The sequence below is a fragment of the Streptopelia decaocto genome, assembly GCF_964273445.1.
Source record: "Streptopelia decaocto genome assembly, chromosome: 9".
Taxonomy (NCBI): domain Eukaryota; kingdom Metazoa; phylum Chordata; class Aves; order Columbiformes; family Columbidae; genus Streptopelia; species Streptopelia decaocto.
The window spans coordinates 19,414,839-19,440,772 of record NC_138664.1 but is presented as its reverse complement, the minus strand read 5'-3'; the positions used below and the strand labels follow the sequence as shown (position 1 = coordinate 19,440,772).

The 25,934-nt window shown below is 50.6% G+C and overlaps 2 protein-coding genes across 4 annotated transcripts; both read right to left on the bottom strand.

The window, feature by feature from the left end:
- Positions 1-253: 253 nt before the first annotated feature.
- PPCDC (phosphopantothenoylcysteine decarboxylase) lies at positions 254-15,110 on the bottom strand. 3 transcript variants are annotated; one of them, XR_014184803.1, is made up of 7 exons: positions 14,984-15,110; positions 13,849-14,015; positions 9,427-9,522; positions 7,010-7,138; positions 4,927-5,095; positions 3,867-3,957; positions 254-1,521 (listed from the first exon to the last, which is right to left on the bottom strand). XR_014184803.1 is itself a non-coding variant. In XM_082060522.1 (6 exons), exons 2-6 carry the CDS (start codon positions 13,999-14,001, stop codon positions 1,436-1,438), a joined length of 633 nt encoding a protein of 210 aa, XP_081916648.1. In that variant the 5' UTR covers positions 14,002-14,015; positions 14,984-15,110; the 3' UTR covers positions 254-1,435. The 3 variants fall into 3 exon arrangements, 2 of the variants coding, with proteins under 2 accessions (XP_081916648.1, XP_081916649.1); XM_082060522.1 differs by lacking the exon at positions 3,867-3,957; XM_082060523.1 differs by lacking the exons at positions 3,867-3,957; positions 14,984-15,110 and adding an exon at positions 14,794-14,931.
- Positions 15,111-16,522: 1,412 nt separating this feature from the next.
- Positions 16,523-24,002, bottom strand: SCAMP5 (secretory carrier membrane protein 5). Its single transcript, XM_082060941.1, has 7 exons — positions 23,909-24,002; positions 22,483-22,559; positions 22,106-22,234; positions 20,256-20,412; positions 19,446-19,547; positions 19,150-19,267; positions 16,523-18,479 (listed from the first exon to the last, which is right to left on the bottom strand). Exons 2-7 carry the CDS (start codon positions 22,487-22,489, stop codon positions 18,285-18,287), a joined length of 708 nt encoding a protein of 235 aa, XP_081917067.1. The 5' UTR covers positions 22,490-22,559; positions 23,909-24,002; the 3' UTR covers positions 16,523-18,284.
- Between the last annotated feature and the right edge of the window lie 1,932 nt (positions 24,003-25,934).

The window sequence follows — 25,934 nt, the reverse complement described above, 5'->3', positions numbered from 1 at the left end:
ACTACAAAACTCATGGAAACCAAAACGCGTTTCTTCTGCTGCCTTCAATCAGCCTCAAGGAAGATCTTCTGATAAGGGAAAAGCTTTCACCACACTGAGAACATGAACAGACACCAGGAAAATGCAAAGTTCATGACCACGGTACCACCACCCTTTGTGCGAGCCATGAGCTCTGCTCCCACAAGGCTCCTTCTGACTCGATCCCCAGAAGCTTTGAATCCCCGGCTCTCTGTTGGTGAAAGAGCCAAAAATGTGAAAGTTCAGAGGCTTTTATTTGTGTGGAATGGATAAGGAAAGCAAATACACCCCGATAACCTATTCCCTAGTGCACAGAAGTCTGAAGGTTGCCCCCATAGGCGAGATGCACGTTCTGTACTGAAGGCCTTAAATTTGCGCGGGTCTAGTTAAAAATAAACTTTCTTTGTGCTCTGCTATAGCGACGTGTTCCACAGTCCCAGTTTGCTCCCGTTCCCCCCCAGAGCGGGATCATGTTTCCAAGGAAAGGCTGGACTAGGAAATCCCCGGCTGATCTGGCCCAGGGGGTCACAGGATTTCCCAATTTTTTCATGCCAGTCGGTTAATTTTCAAGCCGAAAAGGACCGTCATCAGCAAAGTTTGACTTTGCTCCCTTGGGAAACACCCACCCTGGCTTTCCCTTGAGGGCCCAGCCTGCTAATTTCCTGACGGGAACACCCAGACAGGCAGGTGTTGGTTTGGGTCACAGTTGACATTCTGCATCCCTATCCAAGTCAACAGACACAAAAGCGCAAAGGCTAAGCTGCTTTTAGCCAATTTTTTCCCCATTTCTGAGAAAAAGAGCTTGCAGACACAATGATTTAACAATTCTGTCAGGCACAGCTTCCCCCCAGAGCAGCTACAAGAGGCAATTCTTCAGAGATGGAATTAAAAGCGTTTTTTTTATTAAGTTCCTGAAGGGAAAATGCTTTTTGGACAGTGACTCCTGCTGGAAAGGTGAAGCCAGACACCTCTGGAGCAGACAGGCTGGAAAGGGCTGGAAAGGGCTGGAAAGGGCTGGAATAACCCCCATCACCATGACTTGCACAGCTCTCACCTCTCTAGCATCCCTCGAGGGAACCACAGGACCAGAAATTCATTGGCAGCTCTTTCTGCAGCCTCCTCAGAGACGAGCACATGTGAAATACCTGCGGCCGAGTGGCCTGGGGGAACGTTACTCCCTCTCTACAAGACACCACAGAGTTTCCCCACACTAAAGAAATGTGTTCTTGGCTTTGGTTTCTGTAAGCCTGCAGTGATGTACCACATTTCAAGTTTGGCACCAGCTGGAAGACGACCGTTTCACTCCTTCGGTTGAAGAGCACACTACGGGTCTGCACGCCATCTCGACTCAGCTTCCTGTTGGGTTTATCTTCAAATCATCAGGGAGGCACACAAATACAATTTACAGGCCAAACCATCAGTTCTGCGCTGGCAAGTCCCGTTCTCCAAGGATCTTTTTCACGCTCTCCACGATGGTCCCCACTTCTGCCATGGCACCTCGACCTACATAGTGAGAGCAAAACCACATGGTGAAATCCAGAGCACAAGGCACGTGCTTCTCCTACCCCACCTCTTCGCTTCTCCACACACCGCAATACGGTGGAAAATTAAATGTACAATGGTGGTATGGCACAGCAGAGCTCAGCGACTATCTCCCCACGTGTTTCCTTGTGACTCGCCCAACAGAAAGCAACTGCGGGGGGCAGAGGATCTGCTCGGTCCAGCTGGTTCTGCAGGGGTTTTGTGGGGTGGTTGAACGCCAGCGGGGAGGAGAACGAAAAGAGTATTCGTGCTGACTTAGTCTGGCTCCTAATTCAGAAGTCTAAGCAGGAGCACAAGCTCCTCAGTCAATGGAGAGAGGCAGGAAACCTTCAAAGGCAACTCATGACCTTAATAAGCACCTTATGTTCTGAATCATCCCCAGAGGTGTCTGCACCTAACCCATGGCCGCACAGGGAGCCGCTGTCTCAGCTCACACTGACCTGGGCACAAGGGGGTAAAAGTGCCCCAAAATACCCTATTTCACCTCCTTTCTCCTGGGTAAACATTGTCTGTGTTCAGTATCTTTCTGAAATGGTCTTTGCCTATAGAAAAGATTTGCCAGATTCCTACCATTCCCATGACTTTGCAGTTAGACTCATGTTAGAAAAGCTGTTCTGGATTTGCACCCATTCGAATCTTGGAAGGAATTCTTGGAGAAGATCGAGTGCTGGACAACATAATGTAAAAGCTTTTCTCTCCCACTTGCTCAACATCTTTGGCAATTCACAGATGGATTTTTTAGGTTTAGCAAAGCAAAATCTCGTAAGCAACTTGTCTTAAAGCACAGCTCATGCCTACAGGTAGAATCTTCCAGGCTCTAGAAATCCAGCCAAGGATGATGAAGATACCAGCAGTCTGGAAACATTTTTGCAAAAGCAAATTGCTACAGGCCCATTAACCTCTCAACATGGACATTATCAAGACCAATAGCCAGCAACTTACACTTAACTATCCGATCGAGGAAACATTTTGAATGGCAACTTGATTTAATTTGTTATTTTAACTCACTTTTAGCTGGACTCTATGTCTAAAACCCACCCATTTACTACAGAAGAAAAATAAATCGGGTAAAGCTTGTAATGCAGAAACTCGGTGGCAGTCAGGATCTGGCCCATTTCAGGTGACACCAGCCACACGAGTGGAGGAACATGAACCTCTTTTACAGCAAGATAAACCACAGTATCAACAGACAAAACTGATGCAAACTGAATCTCCTTTCTTCTGCATCAGATGCGTGAGGTTTGCTACCCACTGGGCAAACTCCTTTGTGGATGAAACCCGCAAAACTGAAATTAGCATGGAAGAAGAGGCTTTGAGGTGAAAGGCCTGAAAAAAGAGAGGAAGAGTGGAAAAAAGTCCATGGTGGAAACCATCTTGTGTCTTCAGAGACGTGGAGTCCACTACTGTTGTGCTGGTTTTGGCTGGGATAATTTTCTTCCTAGTGTCTGGTGTGGGACTGTGTTCTGGATTTGTGCTGGAGACAGCGTTGATAACACAGGGATGCTTTGCCATGATTTTCCTACCTACCACCAGGAAAGTCCTGGAGTTTGCCAACAGGAAAATCTTGTTGTGAGTTGACTCACAAACACAAGCGGAGTCGAGTCAGACACAGCTACGGCTGCCCCAGCTGTCTATACCATCCTTCTCCCACACGCTCCTTCAGGAGCTTATTCTCAGAGTAGAGACAGCTGAAGCAAACCTGAAGCAGCTCCCAAATAACCGGCGGTGGAATGAGGTCACTCCCAATAAACACCAGTTTACTTTGCCATTTCGAGCTGCAAACCACAGCAATTCACCTGCTGCCTCACGCGGCTCACACCCCCGTCACAAGGGCCACAGCCCCCAGGAGAGGGGCAGGGCAGAGCAGCAGAAGGTGGAAATCGCATTCACCATCCAACTCGACATCCATCCGTGCTGGTGAGTCAACCCATGTGGCCCTTTCGCAGCCTAGATCCCCGTCTGTGAAACGGGGATGACAACACCACAGCTCTGCCGCAGGTGCAGGAACCTGAAGGAATAAGTGCATGACCCATGAGGAGGCAACTCAGCTGCTCACTGCAGCAATAATGATCCTAGATACGGACTAAAAAAGATGAAGGGAACAAAATAAAGGACAAAAAAAGCTACGCCAGATGGCTTTTCCACTTCTGCCAAGATGTCTGTGCAGAATGACCTCTTTTGGGCGTTTTCCCTTAACATTATTACAAGTACATAAGAAATTTGATATAATCAGGTCTAAAATCCCAGCTGACACATAATTGTTCAGGATGTTTCAACTGATGCCTGAGTTACTTGACTACACTTACCTAACTGTAAATATTTCTTGGTCTTCAGCTCCAAAAAAAACATTCTCCAGGAGCACTGCATCTTCCTAAGAATTCAGAAACTGAGCCAGCCCTAGAATTTAACCATCAAGAATATTTTAACACCTTGTCTTCACTACAGACTGTGCATTGAACTACCTGACAGAGCAGCTAAAATCCTGCTAGAGTTGGGGTTGTTCAACAAAAGCGTGAAGGTAATAGCACATTTACTATTATGGCCAGAACTGGGGGACATTTGACAGACAATTTATCTAGGAAAATTTTGACAAAAAGCAAATCCATTCGATCAAATTCCTTGTAGAAAAAAACGTTCTCAAAACATCCCAAAAGTCAAAATACCTCCGGTTAAAGCAGCTCTTAAAATATGAATGAGACCATTTTAGTAGTATTTCTTAGCACTGCAAGTTAAACTGAGCGTGACAACCTTCCCTACCCCCCTCCTTCACTTCACAGGCGAGTCTGATGTCAAAACCCCAAATCAGAACTCCATTGGGAAGCTGAAAAGTAACCCAGGCAACAAACAACAACAAATGTTAAATGCACATCCAGCTACACCCTCAGCCATGTCTGCAAAGCCCTGTTTCTCACTGCCTGCTCTCGGGGATAAGATATTATCCCCATGAGCAGGCATGAGGAACTGAGGCATGATGCAAACAGCCCCCAGTCACAGCAGAGGGCAAGGTAAGGACACCCAAATCCCAGGCTGATAACGCTTACCGCAAAGCCTGCCTTCTCTTTGATCTCCTCTCTTCCTGAAAGAGCATTTCTTTTAAATATCAGGCCTATCTAACGGCTCGTTTGAAAGCCTGGCTTGCATGGTCTCTTAAGACTGCTTAGAAATGAATGAACAAGAATAATAGATAGCAGCTAGCACAAGGCAAAGCTTCAGGTTGTTTCTACAAACCCTGGCAGTGAGACCCTGCTCCCCGCAGTCCAACATCTTGAAGACCACATGGCAAAAGAACGCACGTTCCTTCAGGAGAAGAGCAGCACTCGTGCAGGAAAACAGTCAGAAAATGTGCAAAAGGACAAAAGGACTGACCTTCATCTCCGCACACCAGTTTCTTCACCACGCAGGGGATCTCTGTGTAGCCAAAGCCTTTCAGCTGCTCCACCTGCTGAGCTGTGAGGGGATGTTCCCACATGGCCGTGTTCATGGCTGGGCAGAAGAGCAGAGGTTTGCTCAGATCCCAGGCGCGGATGACACAAGTCTGCAAGAGAAGCCAAGAGGTTTAGCTTTGGGACGGGCTGTCTCTCCTCATTCCTTCTCATCACTTTGCTGCACAGAAGTGCTTTCCCAGCCCGTGTGTCGGCCAAAAGCCTCAATCTGTCAGTGCAGCTGGAATATAATACAAATTAATAGCAGCCCTGCGGATCTGCCTTGTATTATATTCCAGCACAGCTCATCTGTGATGGGCAAGAATGAGGAGGGAGGCTACAAAGAGGATAGATCCCATCCTACTCCGGCTTGGGGCCATCACTGGAGCAAGCCAAGCTGGAATACACTGCGTGCAGACTGCCAGCCCACGTGGGAGAGCGAGAGCAACTGAGGGGTGGCCACAGAACATATTAGCTATAAAGAAGGCCTCAGGCAATGCTTCAGATAAGCCAGTTGTAGAGCTAAACAGAAGAAGCTGGCAAGTGAGTCTTTTTTTAAATGATATGCCAACTGGATCCGTAACTGCTCACAAAGGAAGTACTGCTGCTTCCAGGCTCCCAACAGAGGATAACGTGAACACATCTGGGCTGCTGCAGAAGATGCTGGCAGACCACGAACCACCTGGCAGCTCCTGCAAGCTACAGGGAATCAGAGGTTCCAGATCACTCAGTGTTACCTCATCTCCTTCAAAAGAAAAACGTTGGTTGCTCTTAGTGCAAAGCCCATCAGTTTCCCCAGGCCCAGTAGTATTTAAATCATGCAAAGGGAGATTCTCAGGTTGCAACTGTCCCTGGTGCAGGGTCTCTGCTCAAACCGCACAGTATTTATGAGAACTCTGCCCATCCTTTTTCATGTCCTGTGATCTGAACCCTTCCCGGCACTGGGAAGTGTGCTAGCATTTGTTCTAACTTGCCAACCAGCACCTCCAGCGCTTGTTTTCCTTGGCTGGAGCTCTTCCCTCAACATGGCTCACCAAAAAGACCGGCAGGATTTTGTGTGAAGCCATGTGCTCCTAACATCCTTCCTGAACTCCTCCCTCTGCTACCACCATCACATCTATGGGACCAAGGGAACCCAGATGGACAAGACATTGCTTGTTGCCCTCACAGCTCCTTCTGGCTTCTCGCTGATGCTGTTGCTCTGGGTGTATTTTGTTAATCCATTTGCCTCCCTTCCTAGTTCTAGCCTCTCTGCATTACAGAAGGGTGATGCACCACAGAAACACTTGCAGATCTGCAGCTTCCTGGCAGATCTTTTGAGTAGTTAATACTTATGACTTCTCCTAATGAAGACTTAATAGCTGGACACAAAGCATTCAGCCCCACTGAAGGTCCCCATCACCCAACAGAGAAGCACATTCTCTTTTAGCACCCTTTCTGATCAGCCTTTGAGCCAGAGCAGTTTTAATACCAGAAAAACAAGCCTGAACAAGCAAAATCCCCCATCACTGAAACTGGAAAGTAAGTAAGTGTGAGCATGTTTGAATTTCTGTGCTATGCAGCGAGGTGAGGGCGGAGGTGAGGTAGCAGGAAGTAAACAATATTATCTGATCTCACAGGTGTCTTTCCAGATTACATCTAAAAAATGCAGAGAGGAACTCAAAAGTGAGTGCGAGTGTGTATGTGCACGTGTGTGTGTGCACATGCATGACAGAGACAGGGGAGGTAGAAAGAGAGAAATACCACCCGTCAGAAAAAGCAGGAAAAGAACAAAGCAGAGACTGGGAAATAATGGGAGAGAGTGACGGAGCTGAGGAGTGGAAACGGCTGTAGGTCAGGGAAGGAAAGAAAAACTGATTGAGAAGGAATAGGGGACCATACCAGAGGAAGAGAGACAGAAGTGTATGAAGTGGGAGCAGAACATGCAAATCTGAATGTTCTCGACGCTGCAGCAGCACAAGAGTTTCCATGAAAGAAAGGTCAGATAGTCTGACACTGGGAGGTGAGAGAACTCTCCGGTTACTCACCAACAGGTTGTCAGAGATGCCGTTCGCCAGCTTTGCCAGCGTGTTTGCATCAAGAGGTGCCACCAGCATAAGGTCAGCCCACCGTCTGAGCTCGATGTGCAGGACTGGGTCCGAACGGCCGTTCCACAGCTGGGGGTGAGAGCAGATGCGGATTAGTGAACCCTCGCAATGCACACTGTGAACAACAGGAACTTTATCAATCCCTCATTAGTAACCACCATGTAAACTGCAGGGGAAAGAATTACAGTCCCATCAAGCAAGATCTGAGAGCGAGGGGAACCAGGGACTGCAGCCACAGTGCTCACTTTTCTGATTTCCCCCCTTCTCCAGAGAAAGCTGCATGTTTAGGAAGCGCAGTTAACAGACAGCACTGATATGCTGTCCACAAAGGGTATCCTTTCCCCACAGAGACAATTCACATATCCACCAAGCACAGACTTCAACTCACAGGAAAGATCTTTCCCCATTCTTATCATCCCCCAGCTTCAGAATTGTTCACAAGTGCTCCCTCAACACGTAGAATATCTCAGCAGGGAAACGAGCTCCATCCTGTCAGCCAAATGAAACGAGACAGGACCAAACCAGTGGTCATGTTTCCTGAGGAACTCATGGGATTTAGAAACTTCACATTTCTTTGAAGTGAAGCTGTTCTCTGCCTTTCAATGAGGTATAGACCCCTAACTGCAAAACCACTTCCAATTAGGATGGACACTCCTCAGCAGCAAAGTAAACCCTCGTAACTACAGTAGGGAACACTCCTGTTGGCTTTTTCTGGGCTGGATGAGGTTTAGCCAACTGGGGTCTTCTCTTGGCTCTTAAGTGAATATTTCTATTTTCAGTGGAGCTCTAAGATGCTCAAGGGAGCCCTGGTCTTTTCTTAAGAGCACAGTTAACTTGGAAAATGTCAAGAGAAACAGCAAACAGCATCAGGTGCTTAATCCTCAGAGGACACACACAACCACAGGCCAGCAAGAGGTGCACCAAGGCCACAAACTGTTCCTTCTCTGAGTCACTGGAAACCACAACAAAAAGACAGCATCCGGAAAGCTGCTGGTTCCTGACACCTTTCCCAGCTCCTCCACTCGCTTCTATTTTTTTCTAGAAGCACTGAAAACTGTAGTTTTATCTTCAGAGGAAAATATCTCACAAACAAATGCTGTGCGGGCTTATTTCCCCACCCTCTGTCAGAATGGCGTGTTATAAGGGCTTCACACCTGCTTTCCAGTATGCCAGCAGTCCTCAAATCCCAACCGGCTCCTCTTCCAGCACCCCACAGAGGGTTCCTCAGAATTAATCGGCTGGAGACCCAGTAGATCTCCAGCAGTCTCCCAGACCAGCCAGAAAGCTTCCTGGCCATTGCCACTAGCATGTCTCTCTCCTCATAAAAGTGATGCTCATGTGCGAGTGGATTGCTAAGAGTACTGGTAAAGAGTAGATCACCTTGTTCTCAGATTGGTACAGTGAAGCAGGCACAAAATGTATAGAAAAATAAATGTTGATGTTTAGACAATTAACCTCTTCATACCCGGGGACTCTGAAAGCATGTCAGCAAGACTGTAATCAAGGGAAAAAAAATAATTCACAGCCCTGACAACTGAGCTATCCCTTACTGGAACGGCTCTTCCATGTGGACACACGAGCACAGACACAGACACCACTGCGGCAAACACCCCTTCCACCAGGAGAACCTTTCTAACTTCCAGCCACCCATCACAATGGTGCACAACATCTCCAGGTACTGCCCTTCCTCTGCCCCGCGACACCGGCACAAAGAACCCCCGTCAGACACCAGGCTGTGCTTTAAAGCAGTGTGGGTAGTTTTGTGAACGTCAGCGATGTCCGTAGTTTCAGAATACGTAGTGCTAAGCAGAATTAAGCTGTTGACTTGGTGACAAGTGTGACTCATGACAAGCACGCAACACCCTCACCACGACTCTGCAGTGGCTTTTCGTGACATTTCCTGATTCTTCTCTCAGAGCCACGGATAGCGGCAGAGCCCGGCGTGGTGAGAGACCACTTCTACCCTCACTGCCTGCTGCAAGTCTGCTGGGGATGGACAAAATCCTGCTGTGCAGCCAGGGCAGCCTTTCTTTTCTTCCTTGCCTGCAGCACGGTTGGAACCACGCTCTTTGAAAGCCATATCCTAAAGCATACATTACCAGAACAAAGAAGCGAGTCTTGGCCCAGGATTAAAAAATAAATAAATGCGGTCTCCTGCAAAGAAACCTAGAGGAATACTTCTGTTCCTCTACGTGAATCTCCCAGAGAGCCTGCCTTTTTTTTCTCTGAAGCATGACCCACTGGCCTCCTGGAAGTAGGAAGCATGAATGCATAATCAAACTACTTGAATTACAAAACACGTAGCTAGTGGGGACAGGACAGAAGCCCTTGCAGTCTCCAAAGGATGAACAACTCACCCGCCACTCATCTTCATCACTGTAGAGGGTGACAGGAATCTCCTCGGCTTTGTAGAAATGTTTTGCTCTCTCAGTAGTGACCACCTTCACTTCGAGCTAATCAGAACAGACAGAGCAATGGTTAGACTTGAGGACAATCCTGTAAAGCTGGGTAGAGGCAGAGGGCTAGAGCAACAAAAATTTTGAAAGCTATGTAGATTCTCAGAGGACCTTCACAGTTGAAAGGTCAGGCCACTGCAGGTGTTCACAGCAGCCAATGACTCATTTCATGCCACCCTAAAATGGGCAGGTGATTAAGCCACCACCTGCCAAACACGTTCACATGGCCAGTTCACAGCAGGGACAGCAGAGAGGACAGGGAAGGTCAGAATGAGACGCAGTTCTGCACCGAACTTCAAAGAGACGGTGAGAGGCAGCAGACCAAAGCTCTGTGAAAGATGCCCTTTAATCTCCAAACACACCCACCAAAAGGAGCCAGCGAGCACCCTGCTCTGTGGATTCCCTTTGCCGCAGCGCAGAGGAGCGCCGAGGGGCGGCATGCCTGGACAGCGCCAGCACGATCGCCCTTCCCGCACTCGGAGCCAAGAGGCAGCTCTGTGCCAACCATCAAACCAGCAGCCCAGTGGCTCCTCCAACAGCAGGAGAGACTGGGTGAAAGTATACGAAGATTCTCTCCGAAACCTTAAATAAACTTGCCTGCCTTGGTGAAAGCCAGTGGAACCTTCAGTTATATTGTATATCCTGGTGTATATCATCTCCCTTGGATGTTTCAGAGGTGCTAAGATGCCCTATGATGTGAGATCCTTTCATTCCCTCCTGCAGGAATCTGAACAAGTGGGAAAGGGGAGAGAAGTTTCCCATTTTCCTTGTTATTGGCCACCTTCAACCACTGTCTGCTCCTTCAAGCAGCTGACAGCACAACCCACTGCATGGTTCTAGCAGCCCAACAGAGAGATGGGGAGAAACCAGCCTCACCAACATCTCCTTCCCACCAGAGAACTGAGGCCTGAGGTACAAAACTGATGAAGTGCTTGGACGCTTGAAGAGCGTGCAGACGCTCTTGAAAAAACAGACTGCCAAAAACCTCCGACCTCCAAGCAGCTATCTTCCACAGCAGCGGTTGAAGTGACAAAACATGTTAACCTATCTCCCTGACACCATCTAATATTTGACGGGGAATGGAGCAGAGTTGGTTATCTGCACCTGACATGACTAGAATAACAGCTGGGAGCAGGGGAAAATCCCCGCCTTAGCATACCGTGGCCTTTGGCAATTTTTCCCATTTCCTGAAGAAAAAGTAATGGGAAAAATATAGCTGCACATGATGCCAGCATTTGCTACTATACATTTGGTCCTTTGTCTCTTCTAAATATCTGATCTTTTTCAAGCAACCCTAGTTTGGAATCACAGCTGAGTTTCTAGCGATTTCGAGTGCAAAGATCATATTCACAGCAACCAACCACCTTGTTTCCATATTCACCTCACAGGAAGCTGTTTGGAGCCAAGCAGCAACACCCACAAAGGTGCTAACGCTGCTCTCTGCTATGCCACGGCCTTTGGGGAGGTATTAAGGTGAAAGATACTATTTATTTGGGGATTTTAAAGAGCAGTATGTAGTTTAAAGGGGCACGTTCTGCTCTCTGAAATGGTATGAGTAGGCCAGGTCTGCATCAAAAGTTTTCATCAGTAACGATCGTTAGCGGTATTCTTATTTTACAGTTAGTCATAACAATACAAGGATTTTTAGGTGACCCAACCCCACCAACCTTATGACATGTTTTGTAACTTGCTTCTTCAATTGCATCATTGTTCAAAATCTAAAATATCTAAGGCTAAAGGATACACAGAAATCCCAAAAAGACACTCTGCTGTTTTCTCCCCATTGTTTAAAGGTAGTTCAGGAACATGGAATAGCGGGCTATCGAGTACAGCACCCAACCCACCACATGCTCTAACATACCAGAGGGATATGCTCAAGGCTTCTGAGCAGTGGTGATCCCACCACTCCCCCAAGAAACTCCATTAGTTAGAACTCTGATAGTTAAATATTCTCTCTAACTAAGGTTTTCTGCTGGGGTGGGTTCCTGGATCCCTTGTTCTGAGTAAATCCTTCGAGTCCCTCCACCTACGCTGGAAGGAGATCAGTGTTCTCAAGATCACTTTAGCCTACACAGGTTTTTTTTCTTTTTATTTACCCGGCGCACCTTTTGTTTGCCTGTGGTTATGTCTCTGCTTAAACAGTGAAGTCAGTCTAGCCACACTCAAACTCCTTTTCTGGAGACAGTTTAGACTAGTTAAGAGTTCTTTCACTTGGACCATTTCAGGCAATTCTCCAGACAAAGCTTCACTGCTCAACTGCTCTCCTGTGTTCACACAATATTCTTGGGCTCTGGTAGAGGATTCTGCCGTCATTGTTGTTTCTGCTGGGGGTATCCTGCCAATTTGATTTTTGTCATTGAATTCCTACCAGGCCATCTCAAAATCCCAGGAATCAGCCTGAGACAAGGTGCGTAAGCCTGGCACAACCAGGAGAGTTACCCACAGTGTCCTGACAAGACCCTGGGTGCTGCCTCCCCACAACAGCAGGTGTGAGGGGAATAACCCCAAAGGCACACGCTGCTGCCCTATAAATTTCCTAGATCTTCAAAGAGGTTAAACAAAAGGCAAGAAGACATAGTCACATCCCTTACCACCCTCAGGGAGATGTTAAAGTTTAATGAGGGCAACATCACACTGGCAAGCTGTTCATCGTAGTCAAAACATCAATTTAAACAAGCCACTCTGCTTTCAAGCCTCTGACCACATCTCCTCTGGCAGCAAAGCCTTCCCGCGCTCCTGCCCTGCTTCCACCAACAGCTTGTTCAAGTTCTGCTCCAGCAGTGAGGAAGCTGATGCAATAGGCTTGAGCAAGACTTAAACTCAATGGTAAAATTAAACTGATTCAGCAGGCCTTGAAATCACACCAGAAATTAGTAAATAATTTTAATTAGTAAATTAAGTACCCAAAGCTCCTGGGCTGGATGTTTCACCTTCACTTTTCATGCAACTAGAGCTTAAAACTGGTGGCCACAAAGCCTGCAATGGATGTCACAGAACCTATGGGCCTTCACAGAGAATTTATGTCCAGCCCTCTGCAGTTTTTAATTAGCAATCAAATGCTCAGAGAGAAGGAACATGTCTGACCCAGATTCCTACAGTGGATGATTTCCATCCTTCCTGTCACCTGTCAAGAAGGACGTTCCGAGCATGAAGAGCAAAGGAAAAGAGACAACAGGCAGACAGAAGATGCCTAGCTCGGCTCTGCTCTGCTCACTCCCCTTCCTTGGTATCATTTTTTCTTTGGCCCTCTTACTTCAGACAAGGACTTTTGGCCTCACTAATCATTTCGGGTCAAGTAATAAATTAACTGAGGCCCCTCTTTGCAAACCGCAGTGCCAGCCCAACTGGCAGAACTGGTACCCAACAGCTTGCCGCATCTCCAGTACCCTTTCCAGCTTGGTTATCAGCATCAGAGACTTCAGAGTTACTCAGGGTCTGTAGCTCTTTTGACGCTAGTTTAATACATTTATAGATCTCAGGTAACACCTCCCACATCATCCAAAGCAATAATCATTAAATAATCTAACCAATCTATCTGGATATGTAAGTGTACGCTCCTGCTCCTGCCACCTTCATTCCTCTGCTCCAAAACAGACGCTTTGTTTCTTAAAAGCTAAAAGTCTTCTCTAACTTTATTCTACAGCAAACCTCTGCACATTTTCCTCTCTGCTAGTGGCCTCTACTGGACACCTGTGTTACTCCAGAAAATACAATGTAGTAAAAAAAAAATGGCACAGACACATACAGCGGTTCGTATTTTCTATTTCTGTTTTTAACAAGCTCTGTTTTCCCTTTGCTGGTCACACAGCAGCATCCATACTTGCCAACTCCACATCTCACCTATGGAAAACAGCAAGGTCCTAATTAAAAATTTCAAATTCCAGAAAGCATCCACCTGCGTCTGTAGCCAGATCTGAGAACCTGACTGACAGGCCTGACTGACAGGACATAGTCCAAAAGAAAAACAAAACATAAAAAACAACAAGACAGGACCTATTCAGTCATTCTTGAGAGAATGCGGCAAGCTGAGCTAAATGATAGTGCTTTGATATTCCAGACTTTAAATGTCTGCTTATGGAAACAGCCAGGAACAGCTGCTGCCCTTAAAACCTGATGTAAAGCTAACTCTTAAGTATAAAGAAGTATGAAATTATAGGAAAAAGTATAAATAAAAAAGTATTAATCAGGAGTATCCATCCCACGACACACTGTCAAACTAAAGGACTCAAAGCCAGAAGGAACTTTTTACTTTAGATCTTCCCGCAAAATGAGAAACAGGATTACCATCAACTTCCCAAGACTTCTACCGATCAATTTACTCACCCTGGGGATTTTCAGCAACTCGGCGACGAGGAGAGGCAGCTTCAGGGCAGCCACGCTTCCAGTCACACCCACCAGGACACGGTATTTCTCCTGCGGCGTAGACGAGCTCTTTTTTGCAGGAAACTCTGGTTCTGGTGGAGAGAAGGGCTCCATGCTCCCAGCAAACTCTACGAGCAAAGAAAAACCAAAGACCCTTGACTAACGGTGCCTCCGACGTCTCCCCGAGGGCACAGATCTAAGCCTGGACTACACCAGCCCCAGAGTAATTCAGCCTGAGGATGAAGATGCAGCCTCTGCTCCACAAAGCTTTCAAGCACCAGCAGGCTTTTAAGCACAGCAGCAGCCGACTGCTCCTGTTTAATTACAATTTTTTCTCAGATACCAGCAAACAAAAGGGTAAAACCCATGCAGGGAGAGCCACAAAAGTGTTCTGGTGCAGCCCACGGCCCCCAAAACAGACACACGGCTCTCACACATTGAACATGGTGCAGAATTAACAACAAATGCGCCTGATTGCTGAGAAGACACGCGACCCCCAGCTGAGCTCGTCTCTCTTTGCACTCTCTGGTGGGGAATAAATTGGGTGAGAAAAATCTGAAAAATGTGTTTCTAGCAGAGACATGACTCTGGGATTCGGTACAGTTTGTTACCAACGTCCTCGTAGTTTGAAGAAAATTACTTGGGCCCCTGAGGTTTCTCAGTGTGTTTATTAGAAATTGCTGAGGCAGGAGCAGGACTTCAGCTGGAGCTTCCAGCTGCTGATTAGCAAGAGTAATTAGAGGCAAATAAACCCAGCGTGCATACTGGCTAGGTGATTTCAACGCTACTGCAACACTTTACATGTTTATCTATATCTAATTAAAATTAAGTTAATGCCATCACGGCAAGGAAAACATCGACCTCCTTTATGATTACTAAATAACAATTAAATCACTTTCCTCTCACCCAAACGCAGCTCCTGGGAATCAGCTAAGAGGCCATTTGGAAAGGAAGCAGCTTAGAGGCCCGCTTAGTTGTTTTATTAGCTTTAACTCCGCAGTTACACCGAAAACGGCTTTAAAAGGCCGCTGAGTCAAAGAACAGAACCGTGAAACCCCGGAGATTTCCCAAACGTAAACGAACGACGTTTCTATACCAGAGGCAGGCCGAAGGTCGGGAGGGCGACACCGGCCTGAGCTGCAGCCCCGGTGAGCGCAGGGGCCTGGTCGCGGCCTGCAGCCACCAAAGCCTCCGCCCGCCGTCGCCTAGCAACGGCGCCGCGACCAGGAAGCCGAAGGGCACGCTGGGAAACAGCGCCCGCCCTGTCCAGCGCTGATTGGTGCTGGCCGCGCCCTGCCCAGCGCTGAGTGGTGCTGGCTGCGCATGCGCGGGGGCGGCGGGAAGAGACCCAGAAGGGGTGTCGTGGCGGCGGCCGCCGTGCCCGTTCCCCAGCCCCGGCCACCCCTGCCCGCCCCGGGGTGTGTGTGGGGGAGAGTGCCCCAGGGATGCTCCGGGATCCCCCCAGGAGCCAGCGGGCAGCTCCCGGTGGCAGCCGAGCACGGGGAGGCTCCGCAGCCCAGGAGCGAACGTTTTCCTGCGGGATTCAGACAGACAGTCCGAGAGGAGCCTCGTTCATTGTCCAGAGCAGAAACCAGGGGCAGCGGGGGGTCCCTCTTGAAGAAGGAATGTTGTTTTTACAAAACTGGGGACCTGGTGCCCGACCCCAGCCAGGGGGAAGGACTGAGAGACATCGGACTATGAATCCTTAATGTAAAACAGTCTCTTCAAACTAATCCCAGAATGCAAACTGAGTCCTATATTTAAACGTTAAGCTAGGGGGAAGGGTAACCGAAGAGCCAGAAATCCATATTTTAAATAAATCTGTAAGGGGAGGGGATTGTTAGAATTGGATGAATGAGATTGGTAAACTGAGGCAGGGCCAGGTGGTCTGTAAACCCTGGAGTACCCAATTAATGGGGAACAGGAAGGAATTTACAGTCAGGATTAGGGTGATACAAGCAGGGGCTTTTTGCCTATTCCATGTGCCTGCCTTTAGGTAGAACACCCTGTCTTGCAAAATCGTTAACATGTTTTGCTGAGAGATGAGGAAAGGCTGAGGGAGCTGGGGCTCTGGAGCTTGGACTGAGGGGCGACCTCATTAATGGTTATAAACATATACAGGGTGAGTGTCAGGAGGATGGAGCCAGGCTCTTCTCGGTGACAACCAGTGACAGGACAAGGGGCAATGGGTGCAAACTGGAACACAGGAGGTTCCACTTAAATACGTGAAGAAACTTGTTCCCGATGAGGGTGCCAGAGCCTGGCCCAGGCTGCCCAGGGGGGTTGTGGAGTCTCCTTCTGTGCAGACATTCCAACCCGCCTGGACACCTTCCTGTGTAACCTCATCTGGGTGTTCCTGCTCCATGGGGGGATTGCACTGGATGAGCTTTCCAGGGCCCTTCCAACCCCTGACATTCTGTGATTGTTTCCTACACCCTGTCCTTCCCAGGGTGCTCTGTGGGCATCTCCCTAAAGTCGGCGAGAAATAAACAGCAGGAAAAGCAAGAGGCAGAGGGCTCTGGGACACGAACAGCTCCCGCCCACGCGTTCGGGAGCCGTACCGGGGAGCGGGGTTAGATGCTGAAGCGATGTCTGTTAGTTACAGCTTGTTACAGTTATTATTGATGCGTCTTATTGTAAATGCAAAAGGTGAAGTCACTTAAATCCATCATTTCTCAGACACAGATGACAGAGCACGTGATTTGGCATAGTAAGTTTTAGGCTAGCTATAAATGAATTGCACAATATTTAAACCTGATTAAGTACATAATAGGCTCAGCAAAGGATTACTTTTCTCCTTAACGTTTTATACACATATATACACGCACACACAGACAGGCATTTTTATCAGTTTAGTCTTGCCAAGAGACGACTGCCTACTGCAGAACGACTGAAGTGATACCCTTAAAAAGGAAACTATTCTTGGGGTGCTTTGCTGGGAAAGAGAAGTTCCTCTTTGGGGGGATTTCTCGGGGGTGGGAGTCACAGACAAGCATCACCAGAAGGGACAGGCTGGGGACTCGTGCAACCCTGGCGAGCTGCAGGCACAAGCTTGAGAAACTCGAGCCACAGGGATGGATCTGCTTCTGTTTGGGCTGCTTTTCTAGGACTTGGAGAAAAATTTGTCTTATTTAAAGTGCATTTAGAGTCTGAAAAGCATCCGGGAGAAGGAACTTTCCCCCTCCTGCCCTGCAGTGTCCATCAGCCCCCATTTCTGAGGTGATCGCCTTCCCCAGCTGCCACAGTCCATGGGGTGTTAGTCTGAGCTCAGCTGCCTCCTACTAAGGCCCAAGATCATTATTTAAACCAGACCTGGGCAGGGATTTCTGCGCCAGTGAAAAAAACACAGCCACGTTTCACTGCACTTTTTTAGAAGCACAAGCCAGCGGTAATATCCTTCCCACCAGCCCTAAAGAGCCCCAAAAGCTAACAGGGACAAAACTCAGCCTCACTGTTTACAGTGAGACCAGTTCTACGTGTTTGTGCACGGGGTGGCACAATTTGATCCGGAGCCTAACGCAAGAATAGATCCTCCGAGAAACGCTCTGCCCGTTTCGTAGCCGCTTTTCCAAACAGAAGCCTTTAAAAAATGCAGGGAAACGCTGTCCTGGCTCCCCGACACACGCGCACACGCACACAGAGCGCGCTGGGGCTCCTGCCCACCGCCACGCACAAAAATTGGTCTTTCACATCCAAATGTGAACTAATTTACAACACCGCGCACTGAAAGAAGTTGTAGATCCTGAGCCAAGGTGTAGATTAGGAATCTCTTGGCTTCCAGCATATCAACAGCAGGTTTCAGGGTTGGTTGGTTGGTTGGTTGGTTTCCCTTTTTTTAAAATGCTAAATCAGCCAGCCACCTCCTAGTTAAAAAGCAAAAGAAAAGGGAGGATTCCCAGGATTGCTGAGACAGTGGCAAGTGGCTGGACAATACCAAGTGAAAGAGAAAACTCACACACGTCAGAAACCTGTGGTTCAAGGCTTGTTCCAAGAGGGGAGGTGGGTGCTGGTTGCTATTTTTCTCTTCCCCTTTTGGGGGGATTTTGGCTGATGTAGTTCTAACATACACCTATCACCACAGGAATTAAAAAACTGCCACCACACACTGTTTCACAGGGAAAAAGAAGACACGTGAACGTACACTTACTACCACGCACAACAAGAGCCCTGCAGGTCAACTCACGGCCTCTTCAAAATGAAAAATGAAAGAGAAAAGAAGAGATAAGACAGTGACGGGGGGAAGGGAAAAAAAATAAATCCAAAATTCTCTCGTTACAAAGAATAGGGAAAAGAACCGTTATGGTACACTTTGCCTTTCTGAAATAGCTGCACAAACTGGGCTCAGCCATCCTCCTCCTCCTCCCTTCCCCACGATCCCGAGGCCAGAGTCCCGCTGCTCACATCTCGTTGGAGTAGGTGTAGTTGGGGGTGGCCGAATACGGCGTCTCGTGCTGCATCATGGCCCCCTGTGCCGCCCCCATGGCCGCGTTCTGGGCTGCCTGCTGCACGTGGGGGTTCTTCCAGGCCCCCGTGGTCCACTCCTCCTGCGCCTTGCTGAAGCTCCCGCCGCTCCCCCGGTAAAATTTATGCACCTGGAAAAGAGAAACAAAGCAGAGGTGCTGAGCGGCCGCAGCTTGCGCTGAGCCCCACTTCAGTATCTGGGGATGTAGGATTTGGGGGTGCAGGGTGTACAGGGAAGGATCTGGTGGTGAAAGGTTTAGGGGTGGAGGTTTTGGGGGATTTCAAGGAAAACAGGTTTGGGGTTGCAGGATTTGGAGAGGCAGAATTGGGGGTGCAGGGTTTGGGGGTTCAGAACCTGGGGGTACAGGGTTTGGGGTGCAGGTTGTTGGGGGAAGGATCTGAGGGTGCAAGATTCAGGAGTGCAGGGTTTGGGGGCTCAGGGTCTGGGTGTGCAGGGTTTTAAGGTGCAGGATTTGGGGCTTCAGGGTTTGGGAGGGCAGGATCTGAGGGTGCAGGTTTTTGGGGTTCAGGGCTTTAGGGTACAGGGCTTAGTGAGGCAGGATCTGGGGGTGCAGTGTTTGGGGGTTCAGGGCTTTAGGGTACAGGGCTTGGTGAGGCAGGATTTGGGGGGAAGGATCTGTGGGTGCAGGGTTTTGGAGTGTATGGTTTGGAGTATGGGCCGTGGGGAGTCAGGATTGGGGGACACAGTGTTTGGGGGAGCAGGATTTTGGCGTTCAGAAGGGTTCCCTGACACAATACAGCACCTAAAAATGCGGCAGCCCCCCTCCTCCCCGCCCGTACCATCGTGAGAGCGATGAAGGAGAAGACGGCCATCACCGTGAATAGGATGGTGGGGATCAGCATCACCACGGCCGAGCCCACGTTGGTCCCAAAGAAGGAAATCGCTGCGATCCAGCCACTGCGGGGAGATTAAAACAACCAGCTCAGGCTTCCCCCGCTGGCTCAACGCACCCCAGCTCCTCAAACCGTCTCCCCAAGCAGAGAAAGTACTGAGGATGTTCAAGCACCACAAGCCCACAGCACCAGCGCAACAGTGACTGTCCATGCGTGTGACACCAGAGCAGCATCTCCCTTACCAGACGCCCCAGCCCGGGATTCCCACCGCCTGGATGATGCTGATCACCAGCTGCGCCATGAAGGTGAAGAAGAAGGCCATGAAGCTGAAGGAGCTGTCCGTCCTGCAAGAGAAGGCTGGGTCACTCCCTGCGCTTCCATCCCCACGGAGATGCTCCCGCGTCTCAGACCCTCGCAGGGCAGAAGCAGCCGTGGTTTAGTGAGAGGAGGGTGAGAAGCGGAGCTGCCCACGGATTCCAGAGCAAAAGAGGAACTGTGAGAGGCTGAAGGTGCTGAGGGGGCACCTGGGAAAGCCACGGGGCAGCAGGCCCTCCCCGCACCAGGCAAGAGTGAATCTGCGTTGGGACACAGCTCTCAATGCACACCACCCACCGTCAGAGTCAACCTTCCCGCACAGGGAAGAAATACACCCCCAGTTTTGTACATTTGGCGATACTGCTCTGGGGATCGACCTCGGCAGCAAGAGATAATCAACATAAGTACCTCGAGGGCTCGTGGAAAAATAGAAGCCTCAAGGACGGGCAGGAGGGGAGGGAAAGTTGGCACCCCAACTGTATCCTCACCGCTGCCCCGATGCTGCTCAGAGACACATATCAGGTCTTTCTATTGCCTGGTTGGGGTTTTGGACCTTGGCAAATCCCAAACACTCTTGCTTTGAAGGTCAGAAAGTCACACTAAAGGGCTGCGCAGAAAGAGCAGAAACTCCCCCAGATATTCAGGCAATGCTCTGAGCTAAGTGCTAACTGTTTAGGAAGGAAAACAAACAACAAAAAAAAGACCACGAAAAGCCGGGCTCAGGCGTGACCACTTACTTGAAAGCTTTGTAAATAGGTCTAAACCAGCAGACATAGGAGCAGGGCGTAAAGAGAATGAGCCAGAGAATTGCCAGTCCAAAATTAACAGCTCCGCCGCCTCCAATCAGCCATGCGAGGCAGCCCACGAGATTCACCGCCAAGGTGATGCTGTTCACTGCAAACACACACACACACACACACAGAGGGAGCAGAGTAGCGTGTGTACGCGAGGACGTCGGTGCGATACCGGAGACCCCGACCCCATGGATGACCGTGCGGGGCTGAGCTCCAGCAGTGTGTTAACCTAGATGGGTTTTCTTTAAATTAACTTAAATTAACTGGGCAGCCCCAGGCTCAGCCAAAGGGGGTCTAACCTCAGCTGAGCAGCAAAATGAAAAATATATATATATATACATTGCTCAGAGTTGTTATGTCTTAAGCAGGGCCGGGGCTCTGGGGACAGGGAAGGGCCATGTCCCCCCGCTGCTCACGAGCTGGGGCACGTTTCCACCAACAGAAAGCAACTGGTATGTTTGCTTCTCCCACCCCTGCTCGGGGTTAAGCGAGACAAGGGCTGCTACTATGAAGCCCAGCTTAGCAGACACAGGACAAAGCCGAGAAGGCTCATCTGCATTCTGACGCCTCCGATTTTTGAGAATGATTCATTATTTCTTCGAGAATTCCAAGCCTCCCACTGCCGCCTGCGAGAGAGCTGCAGCTGGCAAGAGAGGGAGCTCAGCTGGCCGGGCTGAGCGGGCGCTCAGCTCCCCGGAGCCCCCAAGGACACCAAGGGGACCTGTCAGCCTCTCTGTGCCCACGTCTGGCCGGGTGTTCGCGGGGGAGTTGGGGAGAAATGATCCGGAGAGGAACTCTGGAGAGAAACGGGTTCAGAGAGCTGGTGCTTGCGCTGTGGGAGAGGCTGGAGCAAGAACCGAGCTCTGTTAAATTAAGAATGGCCAGATTGGGACCGGGAGGGGATTTAACATCCCCAAGACAGCTTCTCTAGGGAAACACAACATTTTTTTCCTCCCACTTCATAGAAAAGCTCCACTAACCCTCCTGACAAAACACGGGAAGTTACCCGGCACCATCTCAACCCATAACGTGCCCACAAAGCACAGGGCGCGCCCTACGCGCTGATATGCTTCCAAAGTTCAGGGAAAACGCCTAATTAAGGAACTAAGTTCTTTGAAATAAAAACAAAACGCTGGTGCCGGCTTGCCCTGAGTATGTTTCCACATACGTCAGGGTGCGACCTGTCCCTCTGGCTCTTCTCCCCGCACGGGGTCGGTAAGGAAGAGAGACCCAGGCTAGTTTCAAGAGTTAGAAGACAGTGACAGCTCTGTTAGCACAGCACGGCACACAGAGGCATGCAAGAGGAACAGGCAAGAACAAGGCGCAAGGCTTTGGGAGAAGCCCTGTGCTCCCCTGTTTTGGGGAGCAGGCACCCTGGCCCTCCAGTCCAAGCAGCATCTCCGCCTCAGGCTGCTGCCAGAGGACTCACAATGGCAGAAAAAGCCCTTTTCCCCAGCCTGGCTGCCAAAAAAAGCCAGGGGAGGCTTGGCAGCTCTCTTGGGGGGCATGGCCGGCAGCCGAGCGAGTCAGTAAATCCTTGGGCAGGAGGACGTGTGGGTGCTGAGCTCCAGTGCGACACTAAGGTCACCAACAGCCCTCAGGTGCTGAGCCAGCTCCACACCCTGGAACCGTCCTGGACCCTGGAACCGCCCAAGGGGTTTTAACAGGGGACACTGAGGCTTGGAGGGGCAGAAGGACTTCCCCAGGTCCCACTCTGCTCTTTCGACCGGTGTCTTCCAGAGGAGAACCCTTTGGAGAGGGAAACGCGAACCCAGCCGAGCCCACCAACTCACACATCCAGAGGTAGTAAAGCCGCTTGGCCATGGTCCGATGCTGCGGCGGGATCTCCGCGTCGAAGTCCTGGTAGAAACATGGCTTCAAGGGGATGAACTTGGGCAGCGGAGGGAAGTTGTTCACTTTTTCTGCAAGAAAAAAGTTTCGCCGCCTTTGGGCACCGCAAGGAGCTGAGCGCAAATCAAGGGGCTTCCGAATTAGACTCGTTCAGCCCCAAGAATTGAGGGAGGAATCGGGAATTTCCCCTCACAACCACCCACGCAGATAGACACAAATTTAGCCCTGCAGATCCTGCAAGCGCGGACACCCGTAACCCACCAGGGACCAAGGAGGTGACATTACAGCCCCAGGCCCTTTTGGAGACCCCCTTCTGTACCTGCCATGCTGGCACACACTCAGCCTCTCCGTTCCACAGGAAAAATTAGGGATAAAAACCTGGCAGCTTTACCAAAGCTGGAGGAAAACAAGAGAAAAAGTGATGTGAAGTGGTCAGGGACCTCCCCAAAGAGCCTTCACCTTCCCCCCAGCTCCAAAATAGCTCAAGGACAGCGCTGTAAGAAGGCAGTTTGTTTTATTTATGCGGACACTCTACACTATTCACACATCCGGGCTTACGCCGGCACCTGGCTGGCAGCAGAATAAATCCCGGCCCCTAGGGCCCGAGGCTTTATGCACCGGGTAAGGCAGGAGATTAAGAGAAGATCCAGCGATGTGGGGCAGGGCACAGGCTTAACCTCCCACTCCCGCCTGACCTAGATCCAGCCCTGGGAGATGCAGCCCCACCGGAGGCAGCCGTGGGCAGCCTGAAATCCTCAAGTTTGTTCCTTGGCCCAAAACCAATTTTTTTTTTTTTTTTAATATTGCTTTTTGCAAGGAGAACCAGCACAGGGAACTACCGGGCTGCCTCCCGACGGCTTCGCAGCTCCCGTCTCTGCAAGCCCGAGCCAGAAACCAGGCCGGGAGGGAGCAGGGAAATAGCTGAAAATATCAGCTGGGAAGAGGAAAAAAAAAATCAGCAGTGATTGTCAGTAGTGAGTCACTTGAGCGCTGGCTTGACGATTACTCATATCGTTTGGCACCTTGGGCCGTGTCTTGCAGGTGGGAGGGGGGAGCTCAGCATCCCAGGACGGTCCCAGCCCGTGCCCTGCTCAGCTCTGTCCCAGCAGGGAAAATTAAGCAGAATGAAAGCAAAAATTAAGCGCTGAGGTTTTAAATACGAGCACGAAGACGGCCATCCTGCGCGTCCCCGCGGGGTCTGCCCTCCCCCGGGCACGTTTCTCCCGACACGGGGGCTCTCGGAGGGGGCTTGGGGGCCTCTACCAGGGCAGCCCCCCCACCAAGCGTCACGCAGGACACGGGATGGGCAAAGCAACCGCGACACCCGTGGGCTGCCCACGGGCGTCTCCGCAGGCAGCGCTCGGCGACGCGGCCCCACGCACGTGTGCCGGGAGCGGGGACGTGTGGCCACACGTGTCCTCCTGCCCACACCGGCCACGGCGCTGTGCAAAATACAGGGGCTTTGGCAAAATTTGGGTGGGTTTTATTTTTTGTGTTCTGTTTGTTTGCAATGCACCACCGAGGAGAAACCCCAACAACCCCCGCGCGGAGCGCTGCTCGGGGAGGGCGAGCAGAGCTCGGTCCCGGCGGGGCATTGCACCCACGCGTGGGCGCCTCCACGCCGCGCACCCACCGCCCGCAGTGGGGTGCAGCGGGGGGGGTGATGCAGAGGGCGGTCGCCCCCTCGGGGGCAGCATCCGATCGTGTGTCCCCCCACACACACACCCCACGGCCCCGGGACTCACCCGCGTGACGTGACGTGACCCGGCCGGTCCCGCGGCGGGTGGCGGCGGCGGCGCGCCCGCCTGGCGCTGCTCCTGCCGCAGCGGCCCAGATCTCGCGAGACTACGGCGACAGCCGCCGGCCCCGGCTAGGGGCGGCCGCGAAATCTCGCGAGAGTGGTCGGCGCTGTCCAGGGTCCTGGCGCCGCCGGCGGGGAGGGGCGGGGCCGCCGGGAGTGGGCGGGGCCACACAGGCTTCGGGGCTTTATGGGGTGGGAAGGGACCCAATTTACGGGACCCCACGTCTGCCCCCTAGACCAGGGTCCTGCGGTGTTGAACAGGTACCTCTATATGTCACAGCTCTATGTGTCACAGCTGTCACACTGTCCAGCATTTTGAAGCTATTACTACTTTTTAATCCACCTTAATAATCCTTTAACCAAGCACAACGGAACTGCAGCAGCAGGTAACGCACCCACGTGTGTGCACCCCACAAAACGCACAGGAGATAGCCTTGCAGGGCACGGGCTGTTTGCAATCCCCTGCAAGAGAGGTCAGGGAAGTTGGCATTTTAGTGAGAAAACAGCCTAAGAAAAGCCAAGTGCTGCAGCAAGTGTGCTGGTGATACAACAGGAATTATTTGTCCCTCTGGGTCACCACCAGCTCAACTCCCAGGCCTGCCAGAGGAGCTGCCCTGCTGCTATTTTTCCTATCTCAGCCGTGCTCCCTGGGATGGCAAAAATCCCATATCACTGTTTCTGAGAGCAAGAAGTTTCCCACTGTCCCCCCAACCCCTCCTGGGTCCCCACAGTGGTCTGCCTCACACCCAGTGCTGCTCTGTACAGTAATTAATTTCATGAAGGCCAGAGGATATGTTGATTGCTTTCCCAGGTGATGCTAAGGTTGGGAGGCAAAGGACAGGGGATGGATTGACTCACAGGTGGGCTTACGATGGGAACAAAAAGCTCCTAAAGGGGACATAAATCCCAACTCACCCTGAGGAGGCCAAGCAGCATGAGGAGGACTCCACAGGCAGTGACTCTTGTCCTCAGTGTCATCACAAGGAGCACTTGGACCTCCTGCCTTGGTGCTTGGGAACAAGTCAGTGCAGTGTCATGAGACTGATTTTATATGGCAACTCAACTGCCCTCCCTTCTGGGGGTACAGCCTTGAGCTTCAGCACGCTATCATGATTTATTGGGCATGAAGGGTCAGCAAGGACAATGTCCCACCATGGGAAGGGATGAAGAGCAGGGAAGCAGCTAAATCACCACCAGTGAGCCTTGGTCACCAAACACCCCTGGCAGATGAACAGCATCACTCCGTGGGGATGCTAGGAAGGAAACCTGGCAGAAACGGAGAAAACACCTATTTCACAGATGGTGAAATAGAGGGAAGCAGGAAAATAAGCATGCCACAGATGACCCCGTATCTGAGGGCACAGCTGTCCATTCTAAGCACCTGCTGGGTCTTGGGCCCTGAGCTGCCAGTCCCTGCAGAGAGCAGAACCCCCTTGCATCCTTGTGCAACAGTAGGAGAGCAAGGAACAGGACACCAAACAGCAAGGAGTGAGGGTATGTGGCTGTGGATCCCCACTCTCACCAAGTGCCACTGCTCACCCACAGGCAAAAACCTCACGGGGGTGCTCTGAGACTTGGAGAGTTGTGCTGGCCCTGCCTGCATGCCCTGGAATTTGGGGCTGGCCATGCACCCCAGCTCCACTCCCTGCGGAGGATTCCTCAGCAGACTCAACTCAGTCCTGATTTTACCATCCTTATTGCTCATTTCTTGGGTTTCCTCTGATCAGGATTTGCTCCCTACCTGGTTCTCTGCCTGTCTCAGGTCCCCCAGCACCTTCCCACCTCAGTAAGACTTTGGGGATGGCCACCTGCAGAGCTGTTCCTTGCCCTCAGCACCACTGCTTTTCCACCTGCCTGCAGGTTTTACAAGAAGAGAGAGTCAAAACCAAAGGGGTGTGTGCTCCTCTTGCTTGCAGGGGCTGTTCAGGAAGCCAAGGGGATAACTAGGATCATTCAGTGCTCACCCCACA